Consider the following 21,921-nt stretch of genomic DNA (forward strand, 5'->3'; position numbering starts at 1 on the left):
AACAATTTTAAGCAAATGTTTACGTTCTGGAGCTGAACACTGTGCTTGTGAGTAATCACCTTTTTAATCTAATTTTGCAGGTCAATTACATTCTGAATCGCTGTGAATATAAAAGAGGAAGACCAAACAAGTTTGGTATCACCAAACTTGTGGACTCAAAGACATACAAGGCAGCCTATACCCTCCACGATGTAAGTCATTTTAAATAGTTCATTGTTTCTCAAAACTTGTCAGCTGATTATTCTCAGATGTGGTGAATGTCTACTGATTATAGACAGAAAATAGGTCATAACGTTAAGCAACATCAAATAATTAGACATGGCGCAATGGACATGACTGGTGTGATTCTATTGACAAAAAGAGCTATAGTGATGCACTATAGGTATAGCACACATCAGAACATGTCATTGGATTGTGTTGGACACTACCTTGCCTTTATTGGTAAGTGCCTAAACAAAAAATAAAATGACTAAAATGTAAGAATAAATATACCAACAAAGGTATCTTTAATGCACTAAAATTATCGGCATTTATCAGCAGTTTTATAGTTATTTTAAAAAAAAACACATCTCTCATTTTCTCCCCTCTCGTGAAGGTACTGACTGATGCTGGGGTACAGTGCCACAGTCACAGGCTGTCCTCTAGTGCCTGACCAAAGTAACCATTCTTCATGTGTGAGACTGGACAATAAGGGGAAGATTTTCTCTTTTACACTTGAGTGTAAGTAGTCACCTGGGCAGAACACAGAGGAAAATCAGGCAGGGAGAATTGCCTGCCCGTAATGGAAGCTGCCCAATTTTCTGTCTATTAAAATCTGCCCTTAAACTGCTTGCTGATATTTAACAGTGGGCCACCACAGCCTGGCCCAATCCCGTTAATATACGAGTGTAACTTATACAGGATATTTCAGAAGAATATGACCACAAACTCAACTAAAATGGGTATTAGAGTTCATTTAATGAAGTGTGGTGCTTACTTGTCTCTTTCAGTGTAAATTCAACAAGAAATCATCAGACCCATCATGTCCCAATGAGAGATACCTTCTATACCAGGAGTGGGCTCATCCTAAGAACTTTTACAAACTGCAGCCCCTAGATCTTATCAGGTACTCCATTCTTTCATCTGTAACATAAAGCATTACATTTATAATAATTCAGCTGCACTCACTGGGAACTATTTTGAGGTTGCCCAAATTGAATTTGTGTAATGGAGAAAGAAAACTTTCATCCCATCAGTAAAACAAAGACGAAAGGACACTGTGCCACTCAGTCATCTCAAACATCGGTGCTTTTTAGCATAATATTTCGTTGACCTGCATCTGGCACGCTAGACACATCATCTATCCGCCTCGTATGGTTATCAATGCAATACGTGCGGCCATGTATATGTATGTCCAGGATTGGGCTCTTCTCCCATCAGCGCACCCACATCCGTTGATTTGATGGGAGACTCCATCATTGTTTGTTAAATTAAATGCAATGTAGTGCAGATGTCAAAACCAGGAGAGGTTCATGTGGCATTTTAAAGATTAGTAGAGAGAAGTGAAATGCTGGGGAAAATCATTTGAAATCTAATAAAGTATGGCTAAGAAAAAAATGTAAAAGCATAGTCAGTGATTTTCACCGCAGTTCATTCATAAGTGGAATCGTATCATGTTTTCAAACCAGAATTGCAAGCACATAATACAAAAGCAAAATACTGCAGCTGCTGGAAATCTCAAATAAAAACAGAAAATGCCAGAAATACTCTGCAGGTCAGGCAGCATTTGTAGAGAGAGAAACAGAGTTAACGTTTCAGGTTGATGACCTGTCGTCAGAACTGGAAAAAGTAAGAGATGTAACAGATTTTAAGCAAGTGCGGGGGCAAGGAAAGGGGGAGGAGAGTAAAGAACAAAAAGGAAGGTCTGTGATAGGCTGGAAGGCAGGAGTGATTAAATGACAAAAGGTATGATTGTATAAAGAAAAAGGAGATGGTAATGGGACAAGTTAAGAAACAAAACATGAGCCTAGAAGAGTGAAAAAATAGAGGCAGAGGTTATGGTCTGAAATTGTTGAACTCATTGTTGTTCAGAGGCTGTAAAGTACCTAATCGAAAGATGCGGTGCTGTTCCTCGAGCTTATGTTGAGCTTCGTTGGAACAGTGTAAGAGGCCGAGGACAGAGAGCTCAGAGTAGGAGTGGGGCGGAGAATTAAAGTGACAGGCGACCGGATGCTCAGGGTCATACTTGCAGACTGAACGGAGGTGTTCCGCAAAGCGGTCACCCAATCTGCATTTGGTCTCCCGAATGTAGAGGGGACCGCATCATGAACAGCGAATACAGTATACGAAATTGCAAGAAGTACCAGCAAATCGCTGTTTCACCTGGAAGGAGTGTTTGGGGCCTTCAACAGTGGGAAGGGATGAGGTAAAAGGGCAGGTGTTGCATCTCTTGCGCTTACATGGGACAGTGCCAGGGGAAGGGGGTGATTGAGGAGTGGACCAGGGTGTCGCGGAGTGAGCGGTCCCTTCGGAATGCTGAAAGGGGAGGGGAGGGGAAGATGTGTTTGGGATCATGTTGGAGATGGCGGAGGATGATCTGTCGAATGTGGAGGCTTGTGGGGTGAAAGATGAGGACAAGATTAACCCTATCGTGGTTCTGGGAGGGAGGGGGAAGGGGTAAGAACAGAAGTGGAGGAAATGGAACGGACACAGTCGAAGGCCATATCAACCACAGTAGAGGGGAATCCTTGATTGAGGAAAAAGGAAGACATATCGGAAGCACTAGTATGGAAGGTGTCAGCATCAGAACAGATGCGACGGAGACTGAGAAACTGGGAAAGTGGAATAGAGTCCTTACAGGAAGCGTGGTGGGAGGAAGTGCAGTCCAGGTAGCTGTGGGAGCCATTGGGCTTATAGTGGATGTTTGTCGATAGTCTATCCCCAGAAATGGAGACAGAGAAGACGAGGAAGGGAAGGGAAGAGACTGAGATGGACTATGTGAAGGCGAGGGAAGGGTGGAAATTGGAAGCAAAGTGAACGAAATTTTCTAGTTCAGGGCGAGAGCAGGAAACTGCACCGATGCGGTCATCGATGTACCGGAAAACGAGGTGAGGGAGGGGTCCTGAGTAGGACTGGAACAAAGAATGTTCCACATATCCCATGAAAAGGCAGGCATAGCTAGGACCCATGCGAGTTCCCATAGCAACAGCTTTAACTTGGAGAAAGTGAGTGGAGTCAAAGGAGAAGTTTTTTAAAGTGAGAACAAGTTCAGCCAGGCGGAGGAGGGCGGAGGTGGATGGGGATTGGTTGGGCCTCTGTTCAAGGAAGAAGTGGAACGCCCTCAGGCCGTCTGGTGGGAGATGGAGGTGTAGAGAGTTTGGATGTCCATAGTGAAAAGGAGATGGTTGGGGCCAGGAAGAGACTGGTCAAGGGGAGAAAAAATGGAGTCGAGATAGGAAGAAATCAGTTCTGTGGGGCAAGAACAAGCAGAAACGATGGGTCTACCGTTCGATTTCCTGCACTTCTGCTCTCACCCCTTCCCCTCCCTCCCAGAACCATGATAGGGTTCTCTTTGTCCTCACCTTTCACCCCAACAGCCTCCACAATCAACAGATCGTCCTCTGCCATTTCCGCCACCTCCAGCGTGATCCCACCACCAAACACATCTTCCCCTTTCAGCATTCCGAAGGGATCGCTCCCTCCGCGACATCCTGGTCCACTCCTCAATCACCCCCTCCCCTTCTCACGGCACCTTTCCGTGCAAGCGCAGGAGATGCAACACCTGCCCTTTTACCTCCTCCCTTCCCACTGTCCAGGGTCCCAAACACTCCTTCCAAGTGAAACAGTGATTTACTTGTACTTCTTGCAATTTGGTATACTGTATTCGCTGCTCACGATGCGATCTCTTCTACATTGGGGAGACCAAACGCAGATTGGGTGACCGCTTTGCAGAACGCCTCAGTTAAGTCGTAAGCGTGACCCCCAGCTTCCAGTCGCCTGTCATTTTAATTCTCTGCTCCACTCCCACTCTGAGCTCTCTGTCCTTGGCCTCTTACACTATTCCAACAAAGCTCAACGTAAGCTCAAGGAACAGCACCTCATCTTTCGATTAGGCACTTTACAGCCTTCTGGAATTAACATCGAGTTCAACAATTTTCAGACCTTAACCTCTGCCCCAATTTTTCACATAGCAGCTGTTTATGATTCTGCCATTCCCATTTACACCTCATCTAGACCAATCTTTTGTTTCTTTACTTGTCCCATTACCATCTCCTTTTGCTTTATACAATACCTTTTGTCATCACTGCTGCCTTCCATCCTATCACAGACCTTCCCTTTTGTTCTTTTCTCTCCCCCCACCCCCCGCCCCCCCCCACCCTTTCCCTGCCCCTGCACTTGCTTAAAATCGGTTACGTCTCTAACTTTTTCCAGTTCTGATGACAGGTCGTCGACCTGAAATGTTGGGCTCGATTCTAATAGCCCTGAGGAGACGGGTTTGGAGGTGGGTCTGTAGCGAAAATCAGAAAAAATGGCTTCAGACACCCAACCCACCTCCATCCCGCCCCCACCCAATTTTCGTGAGTGTCTGTTCAGCCGCTCCCAAACTGACCCGACTAGAACCTGTGGGACAGGCAGTTAAGAGCCTGTTAACTGCCTTGCTAATCCTATTTTGATAGTGGTTTCCCATTTTCGTGCTTCTGGCACCTATTTCCCGACTTGTCAAAAACAGGCCAGGTTCAAGGAGACGAGTTGCTGGAGGACATGATTTGTATGCATTGGTGGAGCACATTAAAAGCGCCCCTGAAACATGGCTGACATTCACATGCAACAACTTTGCTGTTGTAGGTATGGGATAAGATTTTGCACATCTACTGACCTTGTGGCTGTTCAACCTGACACCCATCTGCAGTGTGACGTGAATGGAATAATTTCAGGCCATTTCGACTGTGCGCTTGCAAGCTTGTTGCCTCAAATGAAATCTGTAACAAGGGAATGGAAAAATTTTATGCCCTCTTATCCTGGTCCTCCTAATCGGAGGAGTAGCAGCCGCGTGGCTCAGCACAGATCTTCCTGGGAAGAGGAGTAGGAGGAGGACGAGGGGCACCTTGCATGCATCCCTCCAGTTCACTGTTGCCTGTCAAGCAGGGTATGCACACTGCCATGTCACATTAGCATAAGCTTACTCTTCAATCCTAGGTGGCTACCTTATGGCTATGTAATTGCAGAGACACTTGTCCAACGTCATATATCATCTCTACTATACCCTGTTATTTCCTATCACTTTTACCATCAGCATTACAAAAGCAAGTCGCCCTGAGCCCTCAATGCGTTTTTGCCATTTCCCAGAACACACAGGCCACACAATCAACTGTTTTCCATAATTTTACTTTTACACATCACAAAAGGATAATAAACCATCAACAGTCAGGAAAAAAAGATAAATGACTTTTTGTGACAAGTGACTCCCCTTGTGACTATGGGTGCTTAATCTTTCTCTTACGCATGCTTCTACGTGGTGCTTCCCCTGTGGCTTCAGCAGATGTAGAGGCACCTTGCTAACTAGGATGCTGTGCCTGCTTAGATGCCTTTGGCGGGCGTCCTCTGGGTTTGGGAGCCTGGGAGGGCTCTTCAACAGTTTGCTCTTCCTGCGGCTGTGCAGTGGCTGAAACGGCCATCTCGGTTGTCTCCACAAAGTGGGTCTCTGACCGAGGGCTCTGTAGTGGCATGGTCATGTGAGTGCTTGGAGAGGAGCCCACACTTCCTTGTCTGCCACCAACATCCCTCCCATGGGTCAGCCACACCTCAGTGCTGGCAAGTGGCTGGAGATCACCTTGCTGCACTTCAGGGGGATCATGAGGACCCATATCGGCACTGGCAGTCCTCCTCACAAGGACGACCATGAAGCTCTGGTCTCTCTGCTCAATAACTGCCCATTGTTCCTGCAGAGATCAGAGATGACATTCTATTTTGAACAGTCACCATGTTTTCCTGACTCTGGCGACTTATTTCCTCCATGACAGTAGCCATCCTTTCCACTGAGGTAGCCAGACTTTCCACAGAGGTTGCCATCCTATCCATAGTGGTGCATTCATGCGCCATTGCCTCCACCACGGCAGTGTTGATGTTACAGATGGACTTCTCCATTCTCTCCACACTCGCACTAACCCTGGAGGCAAACCCTTCCAGAGACACCTGCACTTGTTCCTGTATTTCCCGAGACGCTCTTTTTCTGGATGGCCCCAGAGGCACAGTGTCTGCATGCAGCTCAGCAGAGCTAGGAGAGTCCTGCGACCTCTGCCGAGGACTCTCCACTGCTGTCGCTGTCTCCACCATCTGCTGATGCTCACTTTTGCGCTGTGATAGACCAAGTGGCAACACTTCTCTAACTTGCGAGGGCCCCACCGAGGTGTGCGTTGCTGCGCTGGTGCTGGGTGTGCTGTGTCCTGGTGACGCTGCTCCCTCAAAGGCTTCAGGTTCCTCTGAGGAGTTGTCCGGCTCTTCGCCCTGGATCATGGGGAGGGGGGTGCTTGATGATCGTGTGGGAGAGTAAAGGTATGATTTAGATATTTGATACTGATGTAGCAGACACATCCTTTTGAGCAGATGACACAACGCGATTCTCTATGAACATCATATGCTATTGCAATCTGAGAGGGATGAAACTCTAATGTCACCAGCTTCCTCTAGTGTGCCCATCTCTTCATCGCCCACTTCCAGGTCCTCGCCACCTCCAACAATCTCGTTTGCAGCCTCCTCAGCACTGGTCAGTGTGGCTAGGGTAGGTGTTCCTCCTCCAGTCATTGGCCTCTCCCTCTTATTGTGGGCTATCTTTTCCTGCAAGGAGGGACACAAGCGATGTTTCAGCCACAGTGATGGAGTGAGTGTGAATAATCCCTACCATAGAAGCTTTGAGGGAGACGAAGATGAGGTAAGGTGCCAAGAGGAAGCTAGCTCCCTGTGCGTTGTTAGTTGTTGTCACTGCATGACAGTGAGAGCGAGCTAAGAGGTGCATAGGCAGGATGCTGAAGTGATTCAGTGCAGAGACAGAGATGGATAGGTAAGGGTCCAATGGAAGTAAGGATAAGGTGGGATGTGAAGGAGGAGGCTTAGAACAGAGTGCTGGTGAAGGGAAGCAGAGTGAAGGCAAGTGTGATGGAATACTCACTTTTGATGTTCGCACAAGATCATTAAACTTTTTTCAGCACTGGATCCATGAGCGTGCATATATGGACCTTGCGCCGACCTCCTCAGCAATGCACAGCCAAGCTGCCTTGTTCTGCTGAGGAGGCTTCCTCCAGCCATCAGGAGGGAAGAGAATCTCCCTGCGCCCTCTTATAGCTTCGACAAGAACATGGAGGAAGTCGTCATTAAAACGAGGAGCTGCCTTGCCTCTGGAAGAAGTCATTGCATCTAAATAAATATCAATCAGGCCAGGAATCCACAAGAGAGAGGCTCAGGCTGAATGGCAGCTTGAAAAGCAGTAGCAATGATGACCCGATCGCACTCATTGGACCAGCCAGCGCGCCTCATTGAAATCAACAAGCTCATTGAATCAAAATCGGACACAAACGGCTCTGGAACCTGCCCACCACACAACCCAACTCCAACCCGCCTCGGCAATTGAAATCGAGCCCGTTAACTCTGTTTCTCTCTCCACAGAAGCTGCCTGACCTGCTGAGTATCTCCAGCATTTTCTGTTTTTATTGCAAGTATATAAAGTGGGGTACTTTAGTAGAAATATGTTGGGCTGGGAATTTGTTGACAGAGAGTTCAAGAATTGGGTAATATCACCAATTAATAACTAATGGTAATCATTTTATATATAAATTAGTATATTACAATAAGTCATTAATGTAAATATACAGCTGTCAAGATTTTATGGAGATTAAAATGTTAACGTTCTGCACTTAGTAAATTCCAACAAATTTTAACACAGTATTTAAGAATTGGGGAAACTTGTCAGGTAGTACAGGAAACTTTGCGCTATCCGGCACCAACGGGACCGAGCTGTTGCCGTCCCATCAAAACTGCCGGACAAACCAGTGCTAATGTTGAAACATATGGAGATTTTGAGCTCCGTATCTGGCAACAAACCCTGTTGCTTAGCAACAACTTCTAAACAGTTGGCCGTACCTTGCAAGCGTCTCTGTAGCTTAGCAACAGCTTCAGCGAGACCTTGCAGAGCCTGACTGGTGAAAAAAAAGCAACGAAAAGAAAAAAAAATCTAATGAAACGGCTCCTGATTTTTGCCGGTGGCTCGAGCATTCCGGACAGTTAACCTCCGGATAAACCAACGTTTCCTGTATTAAGATTTGTGGAATTTGTAATTATTTTTACCCATTTTCTTTATCCACCTAGCATCTTTCAGCCAAAAGGTTTTCCCAGGGTGCCACCAATGCCCTCTGTAGCCGGCCACTAGAAGCCACCAGGGACCATCTCCGCACACTTCTTCATTCTCATTTTCCCTCACTTCGACTCGTAGATGTCACAGCCTCTGCTCAACAGCTTCCTTTTGACATGACTCCGATCAGGAGCTAAGCAGAGTGGAACTCAAAGCAGCACCCAATCCTGGTTCAGGCCACTAGGTGTTAGCACACTAACCACGTCACTGCCCCACCTGTGTGGAAAAGATAACCTGTTTGTCCTGTTTCTATGGGGGGAATTTTAACCCGCCCACGATGGGCAGGAGACGATCAAAATATAAAAACACGAAACGCAACGCCAGACCACCGCGTAAGCGCCTGCTGTCGGTTTTACGGCAGAGGGTTGCATGAGGTGTCTGTCCTGCTTTCGAGAGACGGGGCACTTTATTATTATAATATTTAAATCAGTGCAGTTGGGAGCTTATTTTAAAATTAAGGCTGGCCGGTGGGTTTCTCAGGGCTTGGGATACCCAGCAACTAAATGGAGATGGGAGCAGATGGATCAAGAAGGTATGTGCTTTTCCAGCATTGATTGTGAGCCAGGAGGAGCAGGAGTGCTTCCCCCCGGCCCCCCAAGCAAACCTTCTACCAATCGCGGCCTCTCCTCGCTGCCGTGATTGGCCGACACCCCCCTGCCCCCCAACCCAACTCGCTGCCAGACCCATGATCCCAAGCCTTCAATCCGAGAATTGCCTCCCCGCCCCCCTTCCTCCCAAATGCCGGTCTGACACCCCCCCCCCTTCAAACCGCAATCTCTCCCGCAGGCTTTCCCATCTGTCAATCTGGCTGGCTACCGGGCGGGAAGCGGAATTAAAAAATGATAACTAGGTCCTGCCATTAAATTCGGCAAGATTCCGGGGATTTCCAGGTTTTCCCACGTATATATGGCCTACCTGTGATTAAAAACCAGTTAATTCCTGTTCAGGATCTGATTCAATCTTGTTTTTTGTAACTCTCACTGCTGGCAATCATTGTTTTTTGACATAAATTAAGTATAATTGTTCTGCTTCAGGAATGTGCCTCCTTAGAAATATAAATCATTTATAACTATTATAACTGAAATAAAAAATTAGAGAAACTTTCAACTATATATTTATGATGATTATCTCTGTGGGGAAAGCCTCACCTTTGTTGTCAAGCTATCAATTTCTCATGTCAAAACAGTAATACTGTAAACAGAGCTACATACGCTTTGCAGAGCGTCCTTCCCCATGCCCATCAGTCCTCTCGGATAGTTCTGATTAATCAGCTTCAGAATGATTAAGTTTTTTACTAAGAATATCTGAACAATTCATTTGAATCTGTAAATATCCACTTTTCTACTTATGATGTATCTCTTTGCTTCCATGTTGTTATCTATTGTAGCTACACTATGGGGGGAATTTTCACAGGAAAAACAGGTGGGGTTGGGGGGGGTGGTGGGAGGAGAAGTGAAAGTTGGAAAAATCCGACTCCAACCCACCCACTTTCACTTTTTCTCGGGTGGGTCTGGGGGGGTGAGCGGGCGGGCAGCCAAACTGCTGCCAGGAGGCGGGCTGGCATTTTAAATATGACAATAAGACCTGAAGGCTCGGCTTAAACGTGCTGTGCAGGTTTAACTGCAGGTGGCCAGGAACCCCGAGGCTGCAACGAGGCGAGCATAGCCTCCACGGGGTCGGGGATTGAACCCCCAGAGATCGATTGCACCACCCCCCGGGTTTCCTGCCATCTACCGGGTCCCCCCACACCGTGCAGGGGGGGAAACCGGAAAAATCCCGGCCTATGCGTTAACTGTGGCTCAGTGGGTAGCACTCTCGCCTCTGGGTTAGAAGGTTGTGCGTTCAAGTCACACTCCAGAGTCTTGAGCACAAAGATCTAGGCTGACACTTCAATGCAGTGCTGAGGGAGCGCTGCACTGTCAGAGGTGCAGTCTTTCGGACGATGCATTAAACCCGTCTGCTCTCTCAGTAAAAGATCCCATGGCACTATTTCGAAGAAGAGCAGGGGAGTTATCACCGGTGTCCTGGCCAATATTTATCCTTCAATCAACATAACAAGAATAGGCCATTATCACATTGCTGTTTGTGGGAGCTTGCTGTGCACAAATTGGCAGCTGCGTTTCCTACATTACAGCAGTAACTACACTTCAAAAGTACTTCATTGGCTGTAAAGCGCTTTGGGACAGCCGGTGGTCGTGATAGGTGCTATATAAATGCAAGTTTTTTAAAAACTGCGCAGTGGAGCTATAAAACAGCACTTTATTTAAATGCATTACACTTCATAAATTTTTTGTGTTTTTTAAGTTAGCTTTGCAACACCTTTTAACCCAATTGGTTCCAGCATATTTGCTTCCTATTGAATAAATGGTCTCATAGTTATTTTGTGCGTAGTTTGTTATAAGACCATTAGGCAGTGAATCTCGTGTTGATGCTAATGTGCTTATTTTATCTGGTATTATGTTTTTACACATATCACAGCATGGTGGCAAATTTTTGTGTCACATTCCTGTTAAATTATTTAAACTAGTGCAGAAAAATACCTTGAGCATCCAAGCTAAAAGCTGGAAGAGAACAGCTGATTTTTAGACAGATTAAAGGCTTGTCTCCATACATCTACATAGAAAGGATAGTGAGAGTCTAAAATGTCATCAGCTGTAATGTGGCTGACAGATTTTGAAACATATGTTGATGGATTACTCGAGATGTCGTGTACTGTATAATGTGACCCCATGTAAAAGATGACTGCATAAATCCAATCAAAACAATGAAAACAAACCTATGATCCTTGTATAAGATGAAAACTCTATACATGGGTCCACTACTGATGACAAATACATTTTCTCTGTTCTTATTGCAACCAGTGCATTCGTATCAGTTGTTCATCCACTCATCTAGCACTGTGATATTTCAATAACAACTCTACTCCTGATATCAGTCCTGCTGATGCTAAATTTCTTCTCCTTCTATCTTTCCTGTTAGATTGATAGCAAATCGGCAGCCTGTTTTTGTACCGCGCCCAATATTCTTTTCCATCGGCTTTGGACAGGGTGTAAAATGTCCTGCCGATTCCTTATTACCCGTTTTGAGTGACTGCCGAAGACCAATTTCACCCCCATAAATTTATACAGTGACGCAATCTCGTATGACAACCATTATTTTACTGGGGATATATTGTCCCATGCCTTTCAGGTCCTTTGTTCCAAGCTTTGTTCCTTCTTGCACAAGCAGCACAAAATAACTTAATAATGAAAGCCAATTTCTTTGCAATATTTAGAATTTGTATGCCTTATTGAATGAAAAGGTTAGATTTTGTTGCTATTTACCAATGAAAGGTAATATCTGAAATATAAACAGAAAATGCCGGAAATACTCAGCAGGTCCGGCAGCATCTGTGGAGAGAGAAACAGAGTTAACGTTTCAGGTCGATGACCCTTCATCAGAACTGGAAAAAGTTGGAGATGGAACAGGTTTTTAAGCAAGTGTAGGGGCAGGGAAAGGGCGGAGGGGAGGAAAGAACAAAAGGGAAGGTCTGTGATATGGTGGAAGGCAGGAGAGATTAAAAGACAAAAGGGATGATGGTGCAAGGCAAAAGGAGATGGTAATGGGACAAGTTAAGAAACAAAAGATGAGTCTAGATGAACTGTAAATGGCGATGACAATGATCGACAGATGCCATGTGAGAGAAAGAAAAAAAGATAGAGGCAGAGGTTATGATCTGAAATTGTTGAACTCGATGTTGAGTCCAGAAGGCTGTAAAGTGCCTAATTGAAAGATGAGGTGCTGTTCCTCGAGCTTAGGTTGAGCTTCATTGGAACAGTGTAAGAGGCCAAGGACGGAGAGGTCAGTGTGGGCGTGGAGCAGAGAATTCAAGTGACAGGCGACCGGAAGCTCGGGGTCACCCTTACGGACTGAACGGAGGTGTTCCGCAAAGCAGTCACCCAATCTGCGTTTGGTCTCCCCAATGTAGAGGAGACCGCATCGTGAGCAGCGGATACAGTATACTAGATTGCAAGAAGTACAAGTAAATCACTGTTTCACCTGGAAGGAGTGTTTGGGGCCCTGGACAGTGGGAAGGGAGGAGGTAAAAGGGCAGGTGTTGCATCTACTGCGCTTGCACGGGAAGGTGCTGGGGGAAGGGATGTTGGGGGTGATAGAGGAGTGGACCAGGGTGTTGCGGAGAGAGTGGTCCCTTCAGAACACTGAAAGGGGAGGTGAGGGGAAGATGTAACAACAGAAAATGCTGGAAAAACTCAGCAGGCCAGGCAACATCCGTAGAGAGAAATTAGAGTCGACGTTTCGGGTCAAAACGCTTCTTCAAAACTGGAAAGGAAATGAAATAGATCGAAAGGAGGGCTGGGGAGGGAACAAAGACTCTAATTTCTCTCCACGGATGTTGCCTGGCCTGCTGAGTTTTTCCAGCATTTTCTGTTGTTATTTTGGATTTCCAGCATCTGCAATATTTTGCTATCGTACTAGTGAGGGGAAGATGTGTTTGGTGGTGGGATCATGCTGGCAATATCTGCCTGTCGTATGAAAAACACTTCATATTTTGTCTTTCTTCATATTCTGGCTCAATAACGAAGTAATGCAGACTTAAGATGTGAATGTTTCTATTTGCTCCAGTCAATTCTAGTCTTGCATTTTAGATTATGTGTGATACTGCTTTAATGCTCATTGAAATTTTATGTAGAAAACATGGGGTGGCGGTCATTATCAAAAATGTTTGAGCACCATCAGTTGTAACAATGGTAAATGTATGGAAATACCATTCCGCAAAAGATGATTTAGGTACAGGTCTCTTGACAGAATATTTAACATCACATAATTAATATCATGGAAATTTTTAGACTATTCAAATATGAAAAAATCTGTTGTAAAATAAGCGCAGAAAACAATAGTGCTTTAACTATAAATTACAGTGTAACTATTGTGAGACTACATTCCCGGCATTACTTGACAGGACACCAATCAGAGAAACAGACATGGAGGTCAGTATGCCCAGTGCGGCCTGCCCCTGACTTTAATAACCAGGAAATTGGGAGTGCTAACCTCCAGGCCCAATTCTCTGTCGCAGCGAGTCTCCATGCTGGAGACAGCAACTTATTCCAGTTCTGCCATTTTGTCGTGCACTTGAAACTGCTTTTGTTATTTGGAAGATTATGTTACCTTTGCCAAAAGTTTCTTTTTTTTAAATTCCTCATCGCAGGAAATATTTTGGAGAGAAGATTGGAATCTATTTTGCTTGGCTTGGTTTCTATACTGGAATGCTGGCCATTGCAGGATTCACGGGACTTATCTGTTTTATTTTTGGAATACTGACTCTGGATGACAGCACTTGGAGGTACGTGGGGAAAAAATTCTGTTTGAATGAGTGGCTCGTTCACATCGTACAAGATCATATAGGATGAAAAATGATATATTAGAACCTCAGTATGGCATGCCACTTTGGTAACATTCAAAATAGCATTTTTATATTGAGGTGTGCTGTGTAGTGACAGTTGCATTGATCACTGCCAAGTAATGTTGTAGAGCTTTCTGCTGACAGACCTGTTTCATTCTTACAAATTTAGTCTGTTGTATACATTTTAAATTCACTCCTATTTTTTTTTTTAAGTTTAATTTCATGAACCACATTGCTGGCCCATCATTCATGATATTTTCATGTACGACCCAATAAAGTGAAGCTTCATGGAATTTGGAGAGGACTGTTCCCTTGTTTCAAGCAGCTGCACTATATTTTTGTGGCAAGCACAGGAATGCTGGCAAGTTTCGTAAAACCTACTGGGACATTTCAGAGCATTTCTGGAAACACGTAATGAATTAAAAATCCCTTTATCCCAGTGAATGCCTTACTGGGGACAGGAAACTATCCTCAGGAAACTGCTTTCTGACTTAAATCAGTGAAAGATTTTACTTTTTGAAATTATTTTATTTTGCAAATGTGCTTTAAACAATACTTCGTAGACCAATGGGATACAATGAATTGATTGAACCAAGCCTGCAGCATCTGTACTTCCTACTGGCTCTCTGCATGTTCCTCTGATGTTATTATAGCTGCATGTTGTGGTGTATGTAACCTGTTCCACCTTAAGAGAACTACCTTAAGAGATGTACTACTTTCTCTTGGCTGCTGTATACTGTAATACCGGTGGTGACCACACCGGTATATAAATGTTGTGTAGTGATTTGCTGGGCAGTTCAGCCCTGACCTCCGAATAGTAAAGACCTGTTAAAGTTATTCTTGTTGTCTGTGTCCAGTGATTTATAATAAGCATAACTGGGACACACAGACTCAACAGTGGCGACGAGTCTGATCTTACCCTGCGGCAGTTTTACATCCAAGGCAGCTTCGTCCTCAGAACGGGCGTCGAGAAGAGGCATCCGCCCTCATCATCCTGCTGAGCACCACATCGCACGGGAGGCATCGAGAACCCGGGTTAAAAAGAAAAATTCTGACCACGAAGCCCTCCATCAGCGACAGGCAGTGATCATCCCTTCTACCACGGTGGTGGGTAAGCCGATCAGCGACACGAGCAGAAAGTCGGCCGTGTTGGCTGTGGAGTAGGGGAGGGAAAACGGAGGAAAAAGGGCGGAGAACTCGACCGCGGCCGGTGAAAAGGGCCGGGCTGCAATCGGGGCCGAGAGGCGCAGCGACTGGGGCAGCGTTAAGGCCACGAGAACCGCGGAGAACTCAACCGCAGCCGGTGTAAAGGACCGGCCTGCAAGCGGGGCTGAGAGGCGCAACAGCAGGGGAAGCGCGAATGCCCACAGGACCCGCAGGGGAGCAAAAAGCAGCGTCGGGGAATTGAGAACCGCTGGGGAGGCGAGAACGGCAGCAGCACGGCAATCGCCATTGCAGCCAGCGGGGGAAGAAGGCAAACGCGGGAAGCCGCCATTGTAGTCGGCGGGGGAAGAAGACGAGCGCGGGAAAAACTGCCAAGCGCGGGAAGCCGCCATTTTAGTAGGCGGGAGAAGAAGACACGCGCGGGAAGCCGCCATTTTGGGAAAATAAAATAGTTAAAGAAAATCTCAAGGATGCCTAAACACGGTAACATCACTGCTTTTGATAGTGATGTTGAAGATTGGACCACGTATGTAGAACGCATTGGAGTTTATTGTACAGCAAATGAAGTACCAGATGATAAGAAAGCAATAACATTATTAAACTCAATGGGGGCGAAGACGTACGGGTTATTGAAGCATCTGATAACATCAGCTAAACCGGCGGATCAGACTTTCGCGAAAATTGTTATGATCCTGCAAGAACATTTAAACCCCACGCCGCTGATGATAGCGGAACGATTTAAATTTTACAGCAGAACGCAGCTGAAAGAGGAAAGCAACGCTGAATTCTTAATTGAACTGCGTAAGCTATCAAAGTACTGTCAGTTTGGTACAGGACTAGCAGATGCTCTGAGAGATAAATTCGTGTGTGGATTATTAAAAGAAGGAACACAAAAGCGTCTGCGAGAAGAAAAGGACCTTGCGCTTGAGAAAGCTGTCACCATTGCAGCATCGCACGAGGCCGCAGCAAGAGGCACCGCGGAAATGCAACTAAGGTCATCGGAACTCAGCACCAATCAAATGGCATTGGGTGCAGTAAAGTGTTATCGTTGCGGAAGGACAACGCACGATCAGAATCAGTGCTGGTTCAAAAATCAGGAATGCAGACAATGTGGCAAGCTCGGTCACATAGCTAAAGTATGCCGGTCAGGTAAGAAGACCAGCAGCAAAAAGTCACCGCAGGAAAAGTGCAAAAAGGTACACAAGGTGACAGAGAACAGTTCGGATGAACAGAAGACGGATTCAGACTCCAGCAGTAAGGAACTGGGTTGTCTAAGAATACATAATGTGGGTAACACAGCAGACCACCAAACTATCTGGGTCACACTTCAGATAGCAGGAGTCCAAGTGAAGATGGAATTGGACACTGGATCGGCATTGACGGTCATGAATAAGCAAGATTACAAAAGGTTATTTCCACACATTCCCTTAAGGGATACGGAGATTGTTTTGAAAACATATACGGGGCAAAGAGTATACCCCATTGGAAAGATAAAGGTAAAGGTGGTCCACAAGGATAAAGAAAGCCGAGGAATGGACTTGTATGTGTTACCTGAGGGAGGTCCACCATTACTGGGATGGGAATGGATCAGGAGAATAAATATGGACTGGCATTCCTTAAAAGCACTAACTGTAGATTCCGGCAAAAAGGAAGATGTCAAACCTAAACGACTGTCCAGAATATTGGACGATGCTAAAGAGGTGTTCCAGCAGGGACTGGGAACACTGAAAGGAATTACGGCAAACATCAAAGTTGAAGAACATGCAAATCCAAAATTTTTCAAAGCCAGACCAGTACCTTATGCGATACGACCTGCTGTGGAAGCTGAGCTGGAAGGACTAGAACGGTCCGGAGTACTGTCAAAGGTGGACTGGAGTGAATGGGCCACGCCCATTGTTCCCGTCATGAAGCGTTCATCGAGCAACAAGCCGGGGGAACCAGGGAAGGTTCGCATCTGTGGAGATTTCAAGATCACTGTTAATCCGGTGCTTCACACGGTGCAATATCCGCTTCCGCGGATTGAGGATATCTTCGCTTCGTTGTCTGGCGGGAAACACTTCACCAAGATAGACCTGGCGCAGGCGTACTTACAGATGGAAGTTGAGGAAGAGTCACGCCAGTATCTCACGATCAACACGCATAGAGGCTTGTATCGGTATAATAGACTGGTTTTTGGAGTGGCATCGGCTCCAGCAATTTGGCAGAGGGCCATGGAGCAGGTATTACAGGGAATTCCAAGCACACAATGTTACCTGGACGATATTCTGATTACAGGAGATGATCATCACAGAAATCACAGAAACCCCACAGTGCAGATAGAGGCCATTTCGGCCCATCGAGCCTGCACCGACACATATCCCACCCGATCCCCGTAACCCCTACACCATCACATATCCCACCCTATCCCCGTAACCCCACGTATTTAATTCCCCTAACACTAAGGGTCAATTTACCATGGCCAATCAACCTAACCTGCACATCTTTGGACTGTGGGAAGAAACCGGAGCACCCGGAGGAAACCCACGCAAACACGGGGAGAATGATGATGAGGAACATCTTGCAAATTTGGAACTGGTGCTCACCAGATTGAAAGAATATGGACTTCGAGTTAATCGCCAGAAATGTGAGTTCTCTCAGAAGCGGATCTCGTACTGTGGTCATGTCATTGACCAGGAGGGGCTTCATAAGTCTCCTGACAAGATCGAAGCTGTTGTGAAGGCTCCCGCTCCGGATAATGTATCCCAGTTGAGGTCGTTCCTAGGGTTGATTAACTATTACCATAAGTTTCTGCCAAATTTATCCACAGTGCTGCACCTGCTGAACGCTCTTTTGCAGAAGGGAGTACCATGGAAGTGGAGCGAGGACTGTAAGAGGGCCTTTCGCAAAAGCAAGGCATTGATCACCTCAGAGGAAGTGTTGGCTCACTTCAACCCAACGCTGCCTATTCGTTTGGCTTGTGATGCTTCTCCATATGGTATTGGGGCAGTACTCTCACACAAGTTGCCAAATGGCTTGGAGAGGCCAGTCGCGTTCACATCCAGATCATTGACCTCCGCTGAGCGCGACTATGCTCAGATAGATAGGGAGGCTCTCAGCCTTGTGTGGGGAGTAAAGAAGTTTAATCATTACCTGCAGGGCCAAAAGTTTACACTACTGACAGACCACCAGCCGTTGGTATCCATTTTTAACCCTAAGAAGGGTGTTTCGGTGATGACAGCACAGAGGCTCCAGAGATGGTCCCTTTTCCTAGAGGCACATCAATATCAGATTGAATTCAAAGGTACAAAGCAGCATGGTAATGCTGATGGGCTGTCGCGCCTACCACTACCTACAGCGGAGGAGGCACCGACGGTTGACCCTGTTGAGTTATTTCACTCGACCATCATCGAATGTTTACCAGTCACCAATGCAAGTATTGAAAGAGAAACCAGGAACGACCCGACACTGTCCCGGGTCTACGAATTGACAGTGAAGGGATGGCCAGCACATGGTGATCCACTGTTACCGGCATTCTCAGCAAGACGAGAACAGCTGTCCGTCTGTCAAGGAACATTGATGTATGGAACAAGGGTGATTATTCCTCCTAAGTTAAGAGAGAGAGTTCTAAAGGAACTGCATGAAGGTCATCTGGGGGGAGTCAAGATGAAAAGCCTTGCTAGGGCTTATGTGTGGTGGCCGGGTATCGACCAACAGATAGAGGATCTGACGAAAAGCTGCTCAGGGTGCCAAAAAGTTCAAAATGCACCTCCGATTGCACCGCTGCATCCATGGGAATGGCCTTCAACCCCATGGCAACGTGTACATATTGACTTTGCTGGTCCATTCATGGACTCCATGTTTTTAATTGCGGTGGACGCACATTCTAAATGGCCAGAACTGATTAAGATGACTACCACTACCTCGGAAAAGACGATCGCGGTGCTAAGAACGATATTTGCAAGAAATGGATTGCCAGAACAAATATGTTCAGACAACGGACCGCAGTTCGTGTCAGAAGAATTCCAGAAATTCATGAAGAAGAATGGGGTGAAACATTATACCTCTGCCCCATATCATCCGGCTACAAACGGGTTGGCCGAGAGATTTGTACAAACGTTCAAAAAAGCAATAAAGGCCATGAGCGAAGATCAGATTCCACTACAACACAAGGTGGACAATTTCCTACTGGCATATCGAAACGCCACTCATGCAGTGACAAACCAAAGTCCTGCCATGATGTTCTAATAACAGGAGGTTGCGGTCCAGGTTGGACTTGTTAAAACCAAATGTGCGGAGGGAAGTCGAAAACAAACAGTTCCAGCATATAAATAACAAGACCACTCGGAGTTTCGAAATAGGACAACCAGTGTTAGCCCGGGACTATAAAAATGAGAAATGGCAATCTGGAACAATTCGGGCCAGACAAGGACCCCTGATGTACATGGTAGATATGGGTGAAAATGTAATACGACGTCATGCTGACCAACTGGTAGAATCGAGAACAAGGGTCGAACCCATGGTTACGGCAGAGACAACCGTGAAAGAAGTTAGTGAACCTGAAGCATCTACCTCAGAAGTGAATGTACCTGATGATGATGTCCAATCCATAAGAGATCAACTAGATGAGTCACCCCAGCAACGAGAATCAGAGACCCCTGAAAGGCGTTATCCAACTCTGATATACATATATATATATGTATGTATATGTATATATATATGTTATGTTAAATGGGGATATACACTGTTAAGCTAAAAAGGGAGGATTGTGGTGTATGTAACCTGTTCCACCTTAAGAGAACTACCTTAAGAGATGTACTACTTTCTCTTGGCTGCTGTATACTGTAATACCGGTGGTGACCACACCGGTATATAAACGTTGTGTAGTGATTTGCTGGGCAGTTCAGCCCTGACCTCCGAATAGTAAAGACCTGTTAAAGTTATTCTTGTTGTCTGTGTCCAGTGATTTATAATAAGCATAACTGGGACACACAGACTCAACACATGTTATATGGGATAGTTGACAGTGATTGCTCAGTTGAGGCTCATGAATGTAGCACACTATTGTACAGTTTCCCCTCTCTTTTGTAGTGCTGTTCCGTTTTAATATTTTTTACTCAGGAAAATATTAAAACAAGGAACAACAGCATGTTAACATACAGAACTACATGTTAAAAGTCATTCTTTTTGGTGCTGTTAAATTAGGGTTTTATTTCAGTATTCCACTAGTGCTAAAGAAAGGTTTCCATGCTTTAACAGTAACATTGAAATAGCTCTCTTTTCTCTTAGGCAGTCTCTCGGAACCGAGGATGACTTGCTTCCACATTAAAAATGAGTTCTCAGGTGACTGATGAGTCCAATGCGGGACCTACAGTCTCTGTTACAGGTGGGGCAGATGGTGGTTGAAGGGGCAGGTGGGTGGGGTGGTTGGGTTGACATGCGCTCTTTGCTGGCTTCCGCTTGCTCCCGGCGAAGAGACTTGAGGTGTTTGGCGCCTTCCTGGATGCTTCTCCTCCACTTTGTGCGATCTTGGGCCAGGGATTCCCAGGTGTCAGTGGGGATGTTGCACTTTTTCAAGGAGGCTTTGAGGGTGTCCTTGAAGCATTTCCTCTGCCCATCTGGGGCTCTCTTGCCATGCCGGAGCACTGAGTAGAGCGCTTGTTTTGGGAGTCTCGTATCGGGCATGCAGAAAATGTGACCCGTCCATCGGAGCTGATCAAGCGTGGTCAAAGCTTCGATGCTGGGGATGTTGGCCTGAGCAAGAACACTGATGTTGGTGCGCCTATCCTGCCAATGGATTTGCAGGATCTTGCGGAGGCAGCGTTGGTGGTACCTCGCCAGTGTTTTGAGGTGCCTGCTGTACATGGTCCATGTCTCTGAAGCATACAGCAGGGCGGGTATCACTGCTGCTCTGTAGACCATGAGCTTCGTGCCGGGTTTGAGGTCCTGGTCTTCAAACACACTCTTCCTCAGGCGACCGAAGGTTGCACTGGCACGCTGAAGGCGGTGTTGGACTTCGCCGTCAACGTCTGCCCTTGTTGACAGTAGGCTCCCGAGGTATGGAGGCGACAGAGGTTGAACAGTTTCCCGTTTGTTCTGTAAATTAGATCCACTCCAGTGGGGAGTTTACTGAGGGTGAGATGGAGCATTGCAGCAAGGAAGATTGAGAAGAGCGTTGGTGCGATGACACAGCCTTGCTTGACCCCAGTTCGTACGTGAATTGGGTCTGTGGTGGAACCGTTGGTCAGGATCACGGCTTGCATGTCGTCGTGAAGCAGGCGGAGGATGGTGACCAACTTTTGAGGGCAGCCGAATTTGAGGAGGACACTCCATACTCCCTCACGGTTAAGTGTCGAAGGCCTTTGTGAGATCAAAGAAGGCCATGTACAGCGATTGGTGCTGTTCCCTGCATTTCTCTTGTAATTGACGTGCGGTGAAGATCATGTCAATTGTGCCCCTTAGTGGGCAGAATCCGCATTGCGACTCTGGGAGGAGCTCTTCGGCCACTGGGAGAAGGCGATTGAGGATTCTTACGATGACTTTCCCTGTGGCAGACAGCAGGGAAACTCCTCTGTAATTACCGCAATCGGACTTGTCAACTTTCTTGAAGATGGTCACAATTACAGTGTCTCTGAGATCCCCTGGCGTGCTCTCCTCCTTCCAGATAAGAGAAATTAGTTCACGAATTCGCGCCAGTAGTGCTTCTCCGCCATGCTTTAGTGCCTCAGCGGGGATTCCATCTGCTCCTGAGGCCTCCTTGTTCTTCAGTTGTCGGATGGCTTTTTCAACCTCGTGCCGGGCTGGGGTTGTGCTGAGATAGTGGCGGGTAGCATGCTGCGGGATGGAGTTGAGGACACTCGCGTTGAAGACCGAGTCGTGGTTAAGGAGATCTTCGAAGTGCTCCTTCCAGCGGGCACTGACTGCCTCTCTGTCCTTGATGAGCACCTCTCCGTTCTTGACCCGCAGTGGGGAAGGGCCTTGGGTGCTTGGGCCGTAGATG

At 46.4% G+C, this 21,921-nt stretch overlaps 1 protein-coding gene across 2 annotated transcripts in view; it reads left to right on the plus strand.

Annotated features, from left to right (window-relative positions):
* The window catches only part of ano6 (anoctamin 6), a 181,953-nt gene that overhangs the window by 96,228 nt on the left and 63,804 nt on the right, over positions 1-21,921 (plus strand). For both annotated transcript variants that reach the window (XM_086009390.1, XM_086009388.1), the window contains 3 exons: positions 81-191; positions 990-1,105; positions 13,587-13,721. In XM_086009390.1, coding sequence (XP_085865516.1) covers positions 81-191; positions 990-1,105; positions 13,587-13,721 — 362 coding nt within the window. The remainder of the gene's footprint in view (positions 1-80; positions 192-989; positions 1,106-13,586; positions 13,722-21,921) is intronic.

This window comes from Somniosus microcephalus, chromosome 16 (assembly GCF_052327205.1).
Source record: "Somniosus microcephalus isolate GS21.2 chromosome 16, FLI_Smic_1.0, whole genome shotgun sequence".
Lineage (NCBI taxonomy): Eukaryota > Metazoa > Chordata > Chondrichthyes > Squaliformes > Somniosidae > Somniosus > Somniosus microcephalus.